The sequence below is a fragment of the Mauremys mutica genome, chromosome 8 (genome assembly GCF_020497125.1).
Source record: "Mauremys mutica isolate MM-2020 ecotype Southern chromosome 8, ASM2049712v1, whole genome shotgun sequence".
Lineage (NCBI taxonomy): Eukaryota > Metazoa > Chordata > Testudines > Geoemydidae > Mauremys > Mauremys mutica.
Window position 1 is genome coordinate 33,536,809 of NC_059079.1, and position 18,867 is coordinate 33,555,675.

Sequence of the window (18,867 nt, forward strand, 5' to 3'; positions counted from 1 at the left end):
ATATTGATGTGCTTATCTTTCACATCCTTCTTTTAAATTTGGACATATGTAGTAGCAGCAAGTCTATTCCTGGCTTGTCTCTTTACTCAGCTGCATTATTCCAAGTGTTTGGTTTGTATATTGGACTGAAAAGTAGATAATCAGATTATTGTGTTAGAAAGTTCTAAAACTAAACTATGATCAATTTTATGGTAAATAGTTTCCATAGTAACTGAGTGCAGGTGGGTACATTTATAAAGTATTGATGAGTTATTTACCTAGGTGGATTGGACTGTAGTTTTTCCACCTGCAACACACTGTATATCTGAATCAATTTTTACCAGAGTTTTTCCATAGCATTAACAGAGTACTGACAAGCAGTTGCAAGGAGAGACTTTTACTATTCACTACTAAATTCATTCATTTTTGATAGCTGTTTATGTAAGAGGTTTTTCATTTTATTTATAAAATATACTAGGATTTATGTGCAGACCATTGATATATCTAAGTATCCAGAAGATCATTGAAGTAGAATGTGTGTTTTGCTTCACAGAGGATTGTAATTTTACAGAATATTTACAAGCCCTTGCTCTGAAAAGCTTCCATTCTAAGACCCTAGTCTTACCAAGACTTACGCATGTGCTTAACTTTACGTATCTGAGTTTCTCTTCAGACCGTATAAATCTTTCGCCTTTTACTAAAGATTTCTGTGGAGAGGAACATTTATGAGTTTCTACCCAATTTTTTTTACATATCTGAGTAGACACAGTGACTTCTATGGGACAAACTCACCATGTGTAAGTGTTTGCAGGATCAGGTTCTAACTCCACCCAACATAAGTTGAGAAATATGAAAAAACGGAAGGACTGATCAATGAGGGGATCAGTGTAAGAAGTTTAATAAAAATAGGACTTAAGGAGGGGTTGGATGGGAGGACATTTGATTCATAAGGAACTGATCTGAGAATGGGAGGTGGAATAAAAGGAGGGCCAAAGCCAAGAGAGAAGGAGAAAAAAGCAGTAGAGTATAAGAAGTGAGAAGTATCTTTGATCTGTTGGTCTGGTTAGCAGAGGGGACTGACTTCAAATAAATGGAATCCTTTAAATTAGGTCTGACTTTGTGATATGTATCTGGGGGGTGGGAGGACTACATTTCTGGGAAGCCATTGTATTTATAGCAAACAATTGATACTTATTTATTCTGGGGTTTAACTAACAAATTACTTAATTATAAACCAGCCAAGTGAAAATCTTTTGGAACAGCTTCCAAAATAAGTGTTATGGCTTTAAATGCCAAGAAATATTACAAGCATTGAGACGTATATAATATTTATATTTACGCCACTAATTACAACAAATGGGTTATCTAGGTGTGGTATCCTAATTTAGTTCTGATTAATAGATGACTATATTATGTTTCTAATACAAAACAGTGGACCATATCCTCCGGTCTGTCTGAGCTGTGCTTTGCATAGGAGCTGGGAGAAGAAAGTAAAGATGGCTTTGAGCCCTCTTGATGCTTCCCTCAGCTTAGTGCCTGGCTGGAGACTGGTCTGGTCTACAGTGTGAGCTAGAGCAACCTCAGGGCTGCTCTGTCTTGCACCTGACTGCTCAAGAAGTCATTCTCAGTGTTTCCAATTCTTGAGACTTTTATGATGATATTTGATATCTTAAAAGCATAGCTTCTGGAGTCATGTGATTTGGTGAGAATTGTAACTTTAAATTTAAAAAAATTGTGTCTAGCCCTTATGGTCTGTAGAGAAAGTTTGAAAACATGAACCCTACAGGCTCAAAAACCAGCAGGCAAATAAATAGAACCCCCAAATTATTTTTAAACGTAATATTTAATCCAGTCTCATGATTTGTTTTAATGTGTTGGGGTTGGCAGTTAGAACTGGGGATCACAGAGCGCAGGCCTTCTAATTCCCCCAATGTCCTGGGCCAGGCCATGGTGAAACAAGAAAATTCCCAGCTACCTGGTTACACTGGCTTCCCAGCTGCTGTGCATCACTGGATCAGCATTAAGCAGCCAAGTATTATGGGTGGATTTGACCAGTTGTCCGTATCTGCTGAATATTCTGAAATCTGCATTTTTCCTAGAACAATTACTGTGAGAACTGAATTGGTTATACATATCTAGCAAGGAAAATCTTCAGAGGGAATGTTATACACAAGACTAGAGATTCAGACCCTGTCTCTGAACTAAAGACAAATTAATGTTAGTATAGTAGATAACCTTCTGACAATACACAGGGAGCCGAGGTGTTCTGTAGTAGCATGTGTCATTTTTACAGTTACTTCTCAGAAGAGAATTGCATTTTAACATATCACGCTATAGTATGTCAGAGTTGCATATGCTGTGGACACTAGCATATGCTTGTTCATTTAATGTTTCAAACAAGTTTCACATCAGTTCATTTAATTTTATTAATGCTGATACACACACTGCGAATTCTCTCTTCTGGTACACCGCCGGTGCACAATATTAATGAGAATGTATGGTTGTAACTGAGGGTGAAATTTGACTCACTATATTTTTGTCTTTGGAAATTACAATGCGGTCCTAAAACATATCTTTCCTGTGTTTTTACATTTGACATTTTACTTTTTTTGCAAAATCCTTATTGAATAAATGATGCAAGAAAAGTGATAAATAGTATCACATTTTGAGTATTAATATAAAAATCTCCAATTTCTTTTTGTGACCTTTATTAACTTTCTTTCAGTGACTACGAGTTGCCATTCTGAGGAAGTTAATGGTATAAGGAAGTTCTAGATTTTTCCCCCTCCCTGACCTACACTCTTTTTGTGATCAATAATATTCCATTGATACAACATCATTGAAGTAATCTGGCTGGCTGTTATCTGTAACAGCTGGCAGCTGACAAGTGAAGCTTTGCAGAAAGAAAGACAGGTGTAGTCAGTACATCCTGCTATTCATGCTTACAGCTCTGTTCTTAGTAAAAAAAATGTTAGTATTGACTACTATCAATACCTACCAATTTTTTTTTAAATCAGCTATTTTTGTAATTGGTCAGGTAACTATAGACCCATGTTGTCCTAACACATCTCCTCTACATAGTCATATATAATGAGATACCGTGTAGTATACAGCTAAAAGAATTATGGAAAAGCATTTTCACATGTATTCACTTCAGCCTCCCAACAATCTTGTGGGGAAAGTAATATCACTATTTTGCATATGGAAAAATGAAGCACTGACTGGTAACTCAGAAATTCTGTCGCACAGCTAAGACTAGAACTCCAGTTCTGTCGGCTAACCCCAGGACCATTCTTCTATATAACCATCACTTTTGTACTAAACGAGTTTTAAAGACATCTCATAAATAGTGTGGTGTATCAGGAGGCTTTCTTGTAAGCCATTGATAAATTAGTTAAAAATCTCTGGTTGGAATACAGATCACTGATTGAGCAAGGCCGATAAAATCAATTGTTTTTTCAGTTTATATTAAACTCTTCTGTTACTAAGAGTATAAAGTGTATTGTTGAGCAGATTATATACACTGATTATTGCATTAAATTGTGTGTGGTTTTCCTTTCACCTTTAACTAAAGTCTTTTCCATTTATCTGTACGGTGGGTGAAAATCTGGCTCCCTTGAATTCAGTGGCAAAGGATTTTACCCTGTCTGTTGAAGTGTGGGCACTTAAGAAATAAAAGTGACAATAAAGGGATTTTTATTTTTAAGGAAGAATATATATAATCAAAACATTTACTTGAGCAAGTCAGTGATTTCTGGAGGCTGCAGGTGAAGAAACTGACAGTAGTGGGAGCAGTGAACAAAGATAAGTTTTTTTTAATGAATCCCATCTCCTGCAATTGTTAGCATTCAAGCCATTGGTTTTGAATCAGTTTTTATATCCATGATTTAAGTATAGTGGACAAAAAAATTAAAAATATGAATAATTTAGCTTCTGTTGCCATCAAAGGGTTAAAATAATATGTAAGGCAACTATATTGGATTCTGTGAACAGGTCAGTACACAGTAACGAAATGTCAAATAATAGAATGCAGTCTACATTTTATATATCTACTAAATTTTCTTCTTTATAAGAAAGGGGCTTTAGATTGTACTTAAAACTAGACCAGACATAACCTTTGTTCTTGCTTAAGAGGTTTCACTATTAAAATAGATGACAGAAATATTACGAAAACATAAAATGTTGGGTAATTCACCCAAGTTCTTATTCACCCAAGTAAATGCTAGTGTCTCTTCTCCCTATTATAAAAGTGAATTTTTGGGATTCAAGAAAAGAGCTTCGAAATACTCCCTTTCCCCCGTCTCTTATAATCTAACCTATTAGGGTAAAGGCTTTAAATATGGAACATTTTAAGTCCATAGATGCAAATAACATTAGTTCTGATCAAATTATTTAACTAGCAGCATTTCATAACATCAAAAATGTAATTCTGGAGGTCTCTTTAAACACTTCTGCATGTTGATGTTTGTAAGTTAGATGTTTTCAGTTCAAGATCATCCATCAAATATTAATGTGCTCTAATGGAAAATCTTACTCTAGAGGCAACCTCTTGCTTTTAACAAGGTTTTTTAGTATGTTTTGTTGAGCTTGTTTTAAAAACTTGAACGGAAGTTATAAGCATAGAATATTTTAAATCTTACCCATGAGCATAACAGCTAAATATAAGTTCCAGGTAGAGTTAGTAATAATCGTTTAATACTTATGAGCCTGTGTAGTTGTCTGTAACACAGTATGATTGTGTAATCATTTAACTATCACACACAGGATTATACTTCATACCTGTCAACCTTTATCATTAGAGTGAGTTGTAACTAACCTTACTCCATGCCTGTGCCTACCAACTTTCAGTACCATGTTAAAATAAACTGTATCAAAGAAAAAATCAATTTAGTGAACTTCTGGGATATATGGTAGAATTGTCCCAGTGGGCAGCTGATAAGCCTGATTGAGGATATCTGATATAAGAGAAACAGCCAATATTTAAATTAACCCAAGAGACTTGAAATATTGTATTGAATAAGAATTCAAGAACAAGCTATTCACTATATAATTCATGTTTACTCAGTTTAAAATTCTTTTAATCTGTATTCGGCAACGTCTGCATTTAGGCCAGAATGCATAATTTCAAATTGGCAGAACACCACTCAGCAACATGGCAATTGCTGAATGAGTCTCCATTAAGCAGCAAATTTTTGTTGTTAATACTGTTGCGATTTAAGCTATAGTCCATGCCATTCCTTGGGAGATGTCCTAACAAAGTATTTGTCTCAAGCACACATTGATCAAGTGGAGTATAATTTACTGGCAACTGATGTACGTTATTGCCTGAAGTTAAGCAAGGTAACAACTTCATTAGTTCTTTACCATCTCAATATGTTTTGTGAGGAGAGCTCAAATGACCAATGCCGCTTCGATTTTTATTTCACTCCCTCAGTTATGTCATGGTTCGTGTGGTTCAATCTCCTTCAAATAGGGAGTTGTGCAATATATAAAAATTGTGGATATTTATTATTTGTGTGTGTGTTGAGGAGGTGTGACCCTAGGAAACTGAAGTTCTGACAGTGAGGATCTGATGGCATTTGCTATACTTCAGTTGTAGTACAGGCTGATGCTATTTGGGCTACCATATACTATTCTTCCTGCACACAATGCACCTCATTGCTGACCTGTGTCACTCAGTGGGTTGGTTGATTTGTTTCAGTCCCATATTCCTCCTAAGTAGAAACTGACACATTGTGCTGATTTAGATAGTCACTTGTTGTGGACAAATTTTTAATATGGAGAAGACTCTAAAATTTATTTTGACCTAATTAAAGTTTAATCTAAGATTTTATTTGTAAAGGATTGGTACACTAAAAGATTATTCCATTCAACCTCTGAATAATAATACACCTCTACCCCGCTATAACGTGACCCGATATAACACGGGTTTGCATACAGCGTGGTAGCAGCGGGGCTCTGGCGGCACTTTAAAGGGTCCGGGGCTCCGGCTGCTGCGGGGAGCCCGGAACTCTTTAAATCACCACCGGAGCCCTGCTGCCGGTACCATGGGGCTGCAGCAGCGAGGCTCGGGCAGCATTTTAAAGGGCCCGGGGCTCCGGCTGCTGCGGGGAGCCCCGGGCCCTTTAAATCACCCCTGCAGCCCTGCCACTGCTACCCTGATACAATGGCGTTTCACCTATAACACAGTAGGGATTTTTGGCTCCCCACGACTGCGTTATATCAGGGTAGAGGTGTGGTTTTATTACAGTAATAGGCTTATCAAAGCCTTAAAGTAAGAGTACTGCTTTACCACCTATTTTGTTTGAAATAAATAATTATTAAAAGTACAAAAAAGTCCTTGTGTGGCGAGGGAATATAACTCTTGACAGTAGTACCTATTAATTCATTGAATAGAGCTTCACATATTTATATATGATGGTTTATAAACACCATGTGATACAAACTAGTTTCTTATGCTGTGTTGCCACTGAACGTGATTTGAAACTTAAAATAAGGTAATCCCTTATCTGAATGTGTTGTGTTTAACTAAATAGGGTGAGATTCTCTGCTGAGCCTCTAAAGAACTTGCAGTCCAGGACATAGTGGGGCTAAGTTGGCTTTAAATCACCTTTTGTACCCTCCAAATCCTAGGTTGTACTGGGGGCTGGAGTGGCCTCCAGTGTAACTTAGACCAGTGGTCTCCAAACTTTTTTGATCGCACACCCCTATCAGTAAAAAAAATTTTGAGCACACACCCCCTGCCGCACTGGTTCTACCATTTTTGCCAAAGCGCAAAAAAAAAAAAGCCACTGATGAAGCCCCCCGCGCCACCCCCCCAAATGCGCTCTTCCTGCCACGCACCCCACTTTGGAGACCACTGACTTAGACAACCTTGAGTACACGGCTAATTTACAGCAGCCTCCTGGAGCTGCCCTGTGGGCTATATTGCTGCCCAGAATCTCTGCAGTGCTGAGTACTGTGGCCCCATCTATAATCCTGTCCCCACATGCCTCTTGTGCTAGGGCTTGCAATGGGTTCCTCAGGAGGCAGGCCTGCCTCAGGGGAATCCTCCCCCAGCTAGATACAGGGCATTTAGATCCCCTTTATGCAGTTCCAGCCCTTTTATGTGATGTAAAACAGTTGGAGTGGTGGTGAAGATCTCGCCCATAAATGTTTACAAAAAGGTGGAGGGAAAAGAGAAGATTTGTTCAATGTTAGCCAATATTGATCCAGAGCTTGTCAAAAATTGTCAGAAAGAGTAGAAATAGTCTGCTTTTTGATGTGCTGTAATTTTTTAAAAAGATGCCACTTTTGAAGACAATAAATTGCTGTTCTGGATTCATACCATATTTTCTAACTTTCATCCTAATTCAGTTTTGAAGCCTCCAAGATATTATTGTATTCCAAATTGGAGTTTCAAATGGAAATGCAGATAGACTTCTTAATTACTTTTCTTTGATCAGTAGCATATGAAGTAGTGAGTGTCACTGACTTTTGAAGTAAATAGCTACTCATGTACATACACCAATCTAAATATTTTACAACTGTTCAAATATTCAGGCATTCAGCTACATATAGGACTGAAAAGAGCAAGAAAGCCAACATAGCTCATAAGTGGCTTTAGGCACCTAACCTAACCCTGCTTTGATTTTATATATATTCTACAAATGTACTTTTGAATACATAGATGGTCTCTGCTCAGTAGGGCTAAACCAGCCCATGGGGGAAGAAGTAGAGATGTGTCTGGTCAGGGAAGCATAAAGGAGAGAGAGGCTGATGGATAGAACATTGAATTCTTCATGGGTCTCACAACAAGGAGGCGCACAAAATTATGAATTTAAATAAGCTGTCTTGCCATTACCCCAACAGTCACTTATAGAGGAGCAGTGCAGCCTTGTCCTTTTCTGACTGGCCAGTTCATGTGTCAAACACAGTAATACCCTTGGCCACTCTTATTTCAAGGTTGAGAGTGGGAATGGATATGGACTTTTGGGTTTTGTTGCGGGAGGGAGGGATTGTTCTGTTTTTAAAGAACTGTGAGTGTCTCGTAACCCCCTGAGGAAGTGGAGGAACTTCATAAGGTAGATGGGAAGAGGACATAACTTAATATGGCTTGTGATTTTATTAATTTTTAATGATGTCCCCATGAGATTTGTGAGGGAGGAATCTGGAAGACCTCATCTGGTTTCCCTGCCCCCAGCCCACCTCTTCAGTCTCCAGAGCTTCCCCCAGTCCTACACAGACTTCCCTCCACATGTGGGCTCAGAGGGGTGCATGGAGCCTCAAAGGAAGAGGCACAGTTTCTAAATATTAAACAAGGCAAATTATCTTTATTATAGTACTTGTCAGAGCGGAGTTGGGCAAACTACGGTGGCCCGTGGGACCCTCCTGCCCTGAGCTCCTGGCCCGGGAGGCTACCCCTGGCCCCTCCCCTGCTGTTCCCCTTTCCCCGCAGCGTCAGCTCGCTCTGCCACTGGTGCAGTGCTCTGGGCGGTGGGGCTATGAGCTTCTGGAGCAGCTGCAGAGCCCGGCCTGACCCAGTGCTCTGTACTGCACGGTGGCGACAGCATGGCTGGCTCCAGCCGGGCAGCACAGCTGTAGCGCCGCCAGCCACTGGTGCCTCAGGCAGCGCAGTAAGGGGGCAGGGAGTGGGCGGAGGGGGTTGGATAGAGAGCAAGGCAGTTCAGGGGGGGTGGATAGAGGGCGGGGCAGTCAGAGGATGGGGAACGGGGGTTGAATGGGGGCAGGGGTCCTGGGGAAATAGGAAGGAGAGGAAGGGTTGGATGGGGCAGGGGGCAGTCGGGGGACATGGAGAAGGGGTGGTTGGATGGGGCACGGGTCCCCGGGGGGCAGTCAGGAAGGAGGGAGGGTTGGATGGGGGGGCAGTCAGGGGCAGGCGTTCCGGGGGCAGTCAGAGGACAGGGAGAAGGGATTGTTGGATGGGGCGGGGTCCCGGGGTGGGAGGAGCGGCAGTCAGGAATGAGAGGGGGTTAGATGGGCTGGCGGGGGGGCAGTCAGGTGCAGGGGTTCCTGGGGCAGTCAGGGGACAGGAGGAGGAGTGGTTGCATGGGGCAAGGGTCCCGGGGGGGGCGTCAGGAATGAGGGGAGGGGTTGGATGGGGCAGTCGAGGGCAGGGGTTCCAGGGGTAATCAGGGGACAGGGAGCAGGGGTGTGTGTGGATGGGGCAGGGATTGGGAGGGGGGACATGACCCCCCCTCCCCTGACCGGCCCTCCATGCAATTTCCGAAACCCGATGCGGCCCTCAGGCCAAAAAGTTTGCCTGCCCCTGTGTTAGAGTGACAGCCATGGGGTGAAGGTCTGTTCTCTTTTCACCTGTGCTCTTAGGGATGCTTTCAACAGCCATCGTGATAGTCAATTTTCATATGGAAACATGCAGTTTAATTAGGCAACTTTCAGGCATGTTCCCTGTGCCGGAGCATAACAGTTGACAAGGAAATTATTTATGTAAGATCTTGAGCAGAGAACATACAATTAACACAGTGGAGCTTTTATTCAGAAAAGGTTGTTGAATTCTTTATATGATATTGTGGTTGACAAGCAGAGATAAATGCCGCGCTGAGTGTGTGTGTTCTGCACAATCAGATTTCATTAAACTTTTAGCATTGTTTCTCCTAAATCATAGTTCTTGACAGTGTGAAATGACCATATGTTGCAGTACTGCTACAGACTGAACTCTTGAGTTTTAAGTGTTAACTATACTTAGTTGGAGTAGCTGATTATTTCTTTTGATCTCTAACATATTTGTGTTAATTCATTTTGAGCATTTAAGGCTTATGTGCAGTTTTATTTAGAGTTAACCAAAATGATACATTTGACAGGTGACACCACATAAAACATTTCTGAGATTATAGGACTATAAGATTTTATTTCACATATTCTATTTTGTGATCTTCAAAATGTGTTCTAAAAGAAATGTAAACATTTTAATTAGTCATAAAATTAACAAGACCTGCAGACTTTCCATTAAGTCTGAATAAATGATCTGAGATCCTTTCTTTAAAACATGGGTGATTCATTACATAAGCAGATATCTTTATTTGGAGCTTGTAAATGCATTGGCCACTTACCTAGCCTTTGGAGAGGGGAGAGAGATCCCTTAAAGACCTCATTAGCAAAGAGGGGAACTAAAAGCGAGGAATAGCAGCCAGGAGGGAAGAGAATACAGAGGAAGAAAAGAGGATATCTTTATTGTCATGAATATCTTCATTTACCCTCTCTCTCCCCCCCGCCCCATAGCCTGGAATAGAAGGAGATCTCTGCACTTACCAAAGGGTGGGGGGAGAGAATGGAGGGGATTCTCAGCAGGTCTAAGGATGGCACCTAGGTTGGAAGTCCATTGTCACCTCTCTCTAGCTTACAGCAATCAGTAATGTAGATTTCCCTACAGCAAAACTCTCTGCAGTCACTGAGCACACATTCGGTACTGGCTGCAAGGTGTGCAGATTGTGCTGCCTTTCAGGTGGTTGCTAACTCTCACAATTATTATCAGTGATGTCATGATATTTGGTGGTGTTTATAAAGACCCCACTCTTGAAATCAAATTGTGATTTATTTATTTTTTAAGACTCACCGTTTACATTTTTTTTTTAAGTTTCTAGCCCTCATAGCTGTGGAGAACAGCTTGAAAATATGAACTCTAAATGCTCATAGCCAGAAAGCAAATAAGTAGAACTCTAAACTTATTACTACGTAGAATCTCATTTTTAAGCCAGCATCATGATATTATGTCATGACTCGTGATTTTTTAATGCTGGACTTGGCAAAACCATTTTTATCCTCTCCTGTTCCCTAATAACACCATCCAGGAGGATATGTGCTCCCACTAGTTCTTCCTGCCTGGGTGATAAAGCTTCTCTAATTACTCATTTCAGTTTAAAAAATGGTGAACAATATGAAGAGTGAAATGATCATCTTTTAGATCCACAGGCTTAATCATGGATCATGTTGATGATCCTTTTGGAGCTACTTTCTATAGAAAGCTTGGCTGCCTATATTTTTACTTGTTGTAGAAGCAGATCATTACATTATGTAGGAGTAGGACTTAAGATCTGACTTCTTTTCCTGCTTCTGCCACAAACTTTTTGGGTAAATTAATGTAGGCCTGAATTTTCAGCAGTAACATAATTTTGGATGCCCAATTTAAGAGACCTTAACAGAACCTGACTTTCAGAGAGCACAAGGTGTTCAGAACTTTCTGAAAATCAGGCCCTTTTAGAGATGTCTCAAGTTGGACAAAATCTCTGGTCACTTTCAGAAATGTTGGCCTTACTCTCTGGGCCTTAGTTTCCATCTCTGTAAAATGAGGATAGTATTGACTCTCTACCAGGGAGGGAGGATGTTTAGGGGCTTAATTCAGTATTGTTTATAAAAGGTTTTACTCCCAGTCTTTGGATGGGAGATATTCTAAAGTAATCCTGTAACCACATGAAGACACTATTCAAGACCTACACTTTTCTCTGCGTATATGTCTTGACCCAGACAGTGGCACAGGTACCTCTGTGAGCGGACTAGGGGTGGGGTATGTCTACACTGCAATTAAAAACCCTTGGCTGGCCCATGCCACCTGACTTGGGCTCACAGGATTCGGGATGTGGAGCTGTTTACTTGCAGTGTAGACTTCTGGCCTTGGGCTGCAGCCACCTCGCAGGGTCTTAGAGCTTAGGCGGCAGCCCAAGCTCAAAAGACTCCACTGCAATTAAACAGCCCTGCGGCCTAAGTTCCGTGAGCCCGAATCAGCTGGCATGCACCAGCCGCAGGTGTCTAATTGCAGTGTAGACATGCCATTGGCGTACTAGAAGATACTAGTTAATGAAATTTACTCCATAAATACTGGCTTTTTATTATCTCCAAAAATATTTCTGTATGGGCTTCCCTTGTACAAAGATAGCCATACTCCTAAATGTACTTGTTAAAGCTTGTTGTAAGAAAACTATTAAATAGAAAGCGTGTTTTTAAGCAGGAGAGCTGAAATTATGGAAACGTATTTCATGTTAACCAGATGTCATTTAATAACTTGGTAATAATGTGGTGGTGTTACTTGTCTTAACAAGAATTTCACTTATTCTTTCATGTGTAGCATATGTGGAGTAGCCAGCTTAACCGGGTTTTATCATAAGACGTAGTTTGACATTTTCAGCCTTTTTTTTTTTAACTTTACAAAGACCTGTTTACCATATGGTATAAGTGGGTGTGTAGGAAACTGCACTGCTTCACTAAATCTGGTATATACAACCCTGCTTTTTCATAAAATGAGCATGAGAGTTCATTTATATCTACATACGGTACTAAGGCTGACACTTTCAAATGAACTGCTGACAAGCGCAGGTGTGTACAGCTGGGCATCTAAATTCACATTTGAGCATCTAAACAAAAATGGCATGAGGTGCTGAGTGTCTGCAGCTCCCATTGACTTCAATGGGAAGCTACCAGCTCAGCACCTCTGAAAATCACAACACTTTTACATGCCCAGCTTTAGGCACAGTCTAAACAATTTGGTCCCTTTTAAAAAATTATATAGGATATCTTAATTCAATGTCTGTTGTCCTCTTGCAATCAAGTCACTATTCTCTTCTTTTTTTAAAGGCCACTGTTTGTGACAAATTAATAAAATTAAGGAAGTTCCAAGGGCTGATTGAACTCTGTGTGGCTCAAAGCTTCTCTCTCTCTCTCTCTTCCCCCCCCCCCAACAGAAGTTGGTCCAATAAAAGATATTGCCTCACCTACCTACCTTCACACCAATAATTCTCTGTCATGTCTTAATGTTTCAGTATGTGAAAGTAAGCAACCTGCAATCTGAATGTTAAAGATTTCCCCGCCGTGTCATTTGTACTTAAAAAAAAAAAAACAACTCCCGTTTGCATTGTCTGCAGTGGTGCTTCCTTGCACCTTAATTCCAGTTTAGTTTTCAGTTCTTTTAAAATATGTTAGAACTTATGGAGCTTTGAGTGTCACTGCAGTGCAATTGAAGCAGTGCAGGTCATTTGAATTATTGATCTGATGGTTGCTTCAGAACTGTGGATTGTTGGTGTTTCGGTGACACTGGGACATTGGGTCCATCTCCTGCTCTCAGGTATTTGCATGCAACTCCATTTAATTCAAGTAGCGTTTCATACCATTTTGAGGATAGCAAATATGGCCTTTAATGCATCCTAGGAATAATACATGCTGCTTATAATGCAGCCCCATGTAGTGGTAATAGCTTTGAAATAATGGGGACTAGAAATGTGAAGCTTATTACTACACAGTGCAGGCTAAAATCCTGATCCCATTGAAGTCAATTGCAAAACTCCCATTGGCTTCAACAGTGCAAGATCCAGCCTTATATCATTCATTGTTAGAAAAGCAGCTTCTGGATAACTGCTTTTAAATGGGGGGTAAAAATAGAGGCAGCAGTTAAATGCCAAAAGGACCCAGTTTGCCAACTGAGAAATTAATCATGTTCTATATGTGCTCATAAATATGTTTCATAGACTGCATTGAGTCAGATTGTCTCTGCCTTAAAACAGTTTCAAATTTGAATTTAATGCAAAAATACTAGAAACATATACATAGTTGGATGAAATTGTTTGACCAAATCTCTAAGTAGTGCTTATCTGAAAAGTTTCAGAGGTTTGGCTGTTTCTTGCCAAAGGCCAAAAGTGGCCAACATATTGATCCAATACTGAATTTCTGCAAAATGTGGTGTTCCCTAATGCACAAAAGTAACTACTGTTGTCAGTAGTAAGACACTGACAGTATGATTAAGGAGAATACACCAATCAGAAGGCTGGTTTCTTGGCATAAACATGTTCAGTCTTTAGCAAATAACAAATAGTTTAAAAGTATGTGCACAAGTCTCTTGCTTTTTAAAAGTAAAAGCCGTAGCCCTCTTTAATTAGAGCACAACACAGAAAAAATCCTGAGATGAAAAAGTCTGTAATTCTGCAGTATTGTAGAGGTAGCATTTTGCAGTGTCACCCGGTGTCCTACAGGCACTGGTCAGGAAATTGTGACAACTGGTGCCAGTGGGTAATTATCATACACATTCTCTTTAATCCTGAGAGTGGATGGCTTGAAGAAGAAGAATGCATCTCCAGGCCTTTTCTCTGATATCCTTGTCTCCAGCCTAACTCTGAGGTCTGATCACTCTAATTCTTGTTCTATCAGTACTTCCTCTACTCCCCTACTGAGCACTTCTTACTAAAAAAAAAAATACTTCCAGATCATCAATTCTTGTCTTTGAGATACTCAGAATACCTCTTCTTGGTCTTTTAAAAAGAGTAGCCATTCTTATCACACAAATGACTGCTTAGTGCTATTTTTACATAGCATGGAGGAAATACTGTTGGCACTAGTCCAAACACTAATGTAAATTCCAGTTGTGAACATTGCTGTCCTATGAAAGAATGGTGTTTACATGTCACAGCTAAGTTTTGTTTCATGTTGTGTGCTTACCTCATATTTCTTAGTGCTGCCATTTTTTAATAGTTTAAGTATTTAATGAATCTCATAGATTAAACTCCAAAAGGCAATGAAAAATAATTAAATGTCATACTATTTTAGACATCACAGAAATAAACATTTTACTATTCTGTTCTTTCAGGAAATCAAGATTTTTTTACATTTTTTAAAATGATTGTTTTTGTATTAATAAACAATGTTTACTTTGTTATGTGGGATCCTTTGTGTGGCCTACCCCTCTTTTGCTTAATTAAAGGCACCTTTTGTTTTAGTTTGCATTTCTTTTAAAATGGAGATTTAGTCCTATCTCCAGTTTCCACAGAGGGTCTGATGTCAGAGTAATTACCTACAAGTAACACTCCCTTGAACTGCTGAATTTGTAGGAAGCTGTGTGGTCTGCTTTTTTTTCCTTTATATAAATTCAGATGTTTAAATGCATTTTTCAGAAGTTGTCTTCTAAACAATAAAAATAAATCTTTCCACTAGTGTTACTGACATTTTCTGTTTACCGGGATGAATACGTTACATGAAACCGCATGTACCTGAAACCACTAATGGCAAGGAGGGGAACGTTTCACCAGTTATATACAGATAACACAATAGTGTGAAATTTCCTTACAGTGTTGATCACAGGTCTTTTGTGTAGGCACTAATATTAAAACTGTTAGGAGGTAAAAGAAATAGTGTTTAAACTAACACAAGCTTTTTTATACAGACTTGCAACATACATTGTAATGGCCCCTTGTGATACAGTGAATGCCTCTTAGCAGCACTGACCTTGGGTCCACAATACAGAGCATATTTGATCCTGTTAATTGCGAAGTGCCCTCATCTCATGAAAAATAAGTCTGGCTTCGGTGCTACTGATGTTTCAGCCTGGGAACAACTATAAAGAGATTCAGCTGGCTCTCAAATTCTTAAAAGTATTATGAAAATTAACCTGGGGTTTTTTTAATCTCCTTTGGAGAAACAACATTTTCAGAACAAGGAAGCTAGGGGGCTCTGCTTTGCTCACCAGTTTGAAGAATCATGGTCTAATGGAAAAGTCTCTGCAAAATTTTGTTTGCAAACAGCAGAATTTAAAAAAGCACTACAGGAACCGTGTCCATTTCTATACAAATGATTAGGTACTTTAAAAGGCCAACTAATCTTTTTAAATTTGCTTTAAAGATGAAATGTGTGGATCACTGAAGCCATATTTATTATTTGATCCAATTACAGTATTGTGCTCCTTATGGGGTTGTTTTTTTAATTTTTGCAGCTGTTCCAATTTAGTTTTGCTACAGTGTTCACTTCTTAAAATCCATACTGTTTTTTGTTATGAAAGAAGGCAGGACTGCATGTAAAGAGTTTACTATATTACATAATAATATACAGTAAGATAGAAAACATGTAAAATTGAAGACTGTTAATAACCCTGATTAACAGCATCTCAGAATCATATTATATCATCTGTCAAAAAAAAATTCTGACCAACAAGAACACAGAAGTTCTTAAAATAAATGTACACAGCTCACTGTATAAGAAAGTTATCAGAGACTGCTTCATGGGAACAGATGTCCTACTGAGGAAATGCAGTGCTCTGATTACTCACCTACCTGCATTGATCTGCAGCTTCTGAGTGTTATTTTATTCATATTTCATGTGCCCAGTGGCAGTGGGTGAAGTTAAATTAAATAATAATCTGAAAGGCCACTGTGGGAAGTTTCCAACTATTTGGAGAATTCTTGGCTTTAAAAAAAGAGCATTTACTAACTAAAAGCTTTTTCAGTTGTTTTGTAGAGAGACCTTTTTAAATAAACAGACAGAGGTTTTTCATTAGTAAACACACCCGGGTTCTCTAGAAAATACTATGAAGCTCTGTTGTGCCTGTGTCATCTTCGTGACTTGGTAGATCTTGTGAAAAAGAAGGTTTGCTGGTAATTTGTTGCTGGAAATACTTTCTTCAGCTACTCTAAAGTAAAATAGTATTTCCTACAGTTCTTACAACTGTTTTCGTACAAGGAACTGCATAACTTGTACAAGATGAACGATCACTTTTGTGAAGACAATACAAAATTTACTATAAATTCTTGGGGTATTTTTAAGTTACGTAAAACTTTAATCTTCAAAGCACATAATTTGATGTTGCCTGTTATGTAACAGCTAATAGTTGATTAACTGCATATGAAACTAATCTCTTGCTTGATTTTATTTAATTTAAAACTGATGAAGATTTGGTAAAAGGCAATAAAATTTCACAATTTAATACTCATATGCTACATTGTAAACTTATAAACGATCACTTGTAATGTTATAAATGGGGCATGTCCTAGAAATATCTTTCCTCTTTGGCACTTGTTTAATAGCTGATAGCTCTGTATAAAGCACACCAGCCTTGTTCAGACATTTAAAGTCCTCTCTTCTGTATTCAATATCATCTTCCAGGTTGTCACAGATTATTCCAGTCTTTGCAAATTCTCAACAGAGTCCAGTATATACACAGTTCCTGTCCACATTACTTGAAGAATTGCATTTCACTAATGAAGATCTTGAAAGTTTAACAAGAATATTTAGACATGGCAGCATGCCTGAATGGTCAGTCATCTCAAAACTATGGTACCTGGCATAAGATTTTTCGAATCAAGTGGATTTCTTAAAAGCAAATATTTTGACTGTAGATAGTATCAGTAAAGTTAGAAGATGGATAAGGTGTTTTCAAAATGGAAGAATATATACAGTATGGAAAATTAGTGTCACCATTCTGGCACTGAGTAAATGCTAACATAATTGTGTCATCCTGTCACAATATATAGTAATTTTCAATGGAATTTTACTTAAATTCTATTAGCAAATATAAAACAAACTCTGGTTTATGGGGACAGCATTTGAATCTTATTTGGCTTGATTTTTATTCAAATTGGATGGTTATAGCCAATTACCTTATTAAAATTTAACTCTTCAAAAGCTTAGATTTTGTTTGTTAGAAACCCCCATTTTTGCTTATTACTGAGGTTAATTTTACTTTCTGAATGGCAGTGGGGGGGTAATTTTTTATTTTTAGAACTAGTATTGGTCATACTTATTAGCTGATACACTTGTACTTTTAAAGTTACTGATCAATTTTTTCTCTGTTGTTACCCACAGAATGATGATGAGCGCAAACCTCTTCTTTTTCACCTGAAGTCAGTATTGAAGTATTGCTATAGTGAATATTTTTTTCTTTTTAGAGTTGAAATTAAGCATTTTACTTTGCATCCTGTACTTTCACATCTGTTTCTTATGAAGGTGTTCTGAAATCTTTTTGGACAAGCTAAATAGCGCAGCTTTAGTTCCAGGTATGGATGAAGCTAAAATAAGGTTTTTTATGCTCTGAAAATTGTCTGAGGAAAAAGTAGTAAGGATCTCCATTTTTTGTTTCATTGCTAAATCTTAAGGCAAACTGTGCCCACACGATTAGGGGAAAGAAAGAAAGAAGATGGAGTATGTACCAGTCTCATGGAAGGCAGGGTACCATTACTGGCATCTTTTCTGCTGTTTTCCTGCATTGAGCAGCATTCTCCAGCAGAATGCTGAGAAGAGCAGCAAAAATTTCTGGTCTACAGCCACCCCACCCACCCCCCAGTGGCTTGTATATCTATTTTTGCTACTTATGAAGATTGGTTTGGGTTCGAATTTCTGTAACATTTGAGAATTTAAAACCAATTGTGTAGCTGTTCATAGTTTGGCTTGCAAGAAATTCATGGTTTATTTTTGAATAATTAAAAAGACCTCATTTGAGCTTTATTTCAATAGTTATTAAATTTATTTTGTGATTGATGCACTGTTTAGCTTTCCAGACCAAGACCATCATGACATGCTCACAGTGTTAAGCCGATTAATAAACATGCTTTGAAACCAAACTACTTGTAGTTCTTAGTGTTGTCATAAGATGGTGTATTGTGCTATTCTTTACTTGCAGTCCATTGCTGAATTCACAATCTTAATTGTATTTTGACAAACCCAAAAAATTCCAATTCACTAAATGGCATTTGTAGTAAACTGAAAATGTCATCATTAGACTTAGACTCAGAGAATTTAGGGTTAGAAGGGACCATCATGATCATCTAGTCTGACCCCCTGCACATTGCAGGCCACAGAAATAGACCCCTAACCTCTGGCTGAGTTATTGAAGTTCTCAAATCATCATTTAAAGACTTCAAGTTACAGAGAATCCACCATTTACACTAATTTAAACCTGCAAGTGACCCATGCCCCATGCTGCAGAAGAAGGCAAAAAAAAAAAAAACCCAGGGTCTCTGCCAATCTGACCTGGGGGAAAATTCCTTTCCAACCCCAAACATGGCAGTCAGTCAGCCCCTGAGCATTGGGCAAGGCCTGCCAGTCAGCCACCTAGGAAAGAATTCTCTGTAGTAACTCAGAGCCCTCCCCATCTAGTAACCCATCATCAGCCACTGGAAATATTTT

At 38.9% G+C, this 18,867-nt stretch overlaps 1 protein-coding gene and 1 non-coding gene across 4 annotated transcripts in view; both read left to right on the forward strand.

Moving 5' to 3' along the window:
- RPAP2 (RNA polymerase II associated protein 2) overlaps positions 1–18,302 on the forward strand; it is a 64,256-nt gene extending 45,954 nt beyond the window's left edge. For 2 of the 3 annotated variants that reach the window (XM_045028615.1, XM_045028616.1), the window contains 2 exons: positions 16,849–16,998; positions 17,548–18,302. In XM_045028615.1, coding sequence (XP_044884550.1) covers positions 16,849–16,998; position 17,548 — 151 coding nt within the window. In that variant the 3' untranslated portion in view covers positions 17,549–18,302. Of the gene's footprint in view, positions 1–16,848; positions 16,999–17,547 lie in introns of those variants that run through there. The other variant, XM_045028617.1, reaches the window with a different exon arrangement.
- Positions 633–748, forward strand: LOC123376760. Its single transcript, XR_006581931.1, has one exon. It is a non-coding gene; the product is annotated as a U5 spliceosomal RNA (small nuclear RNA).
- Positions 18,303–18,867: the final 565 nt, after the last annotated feature.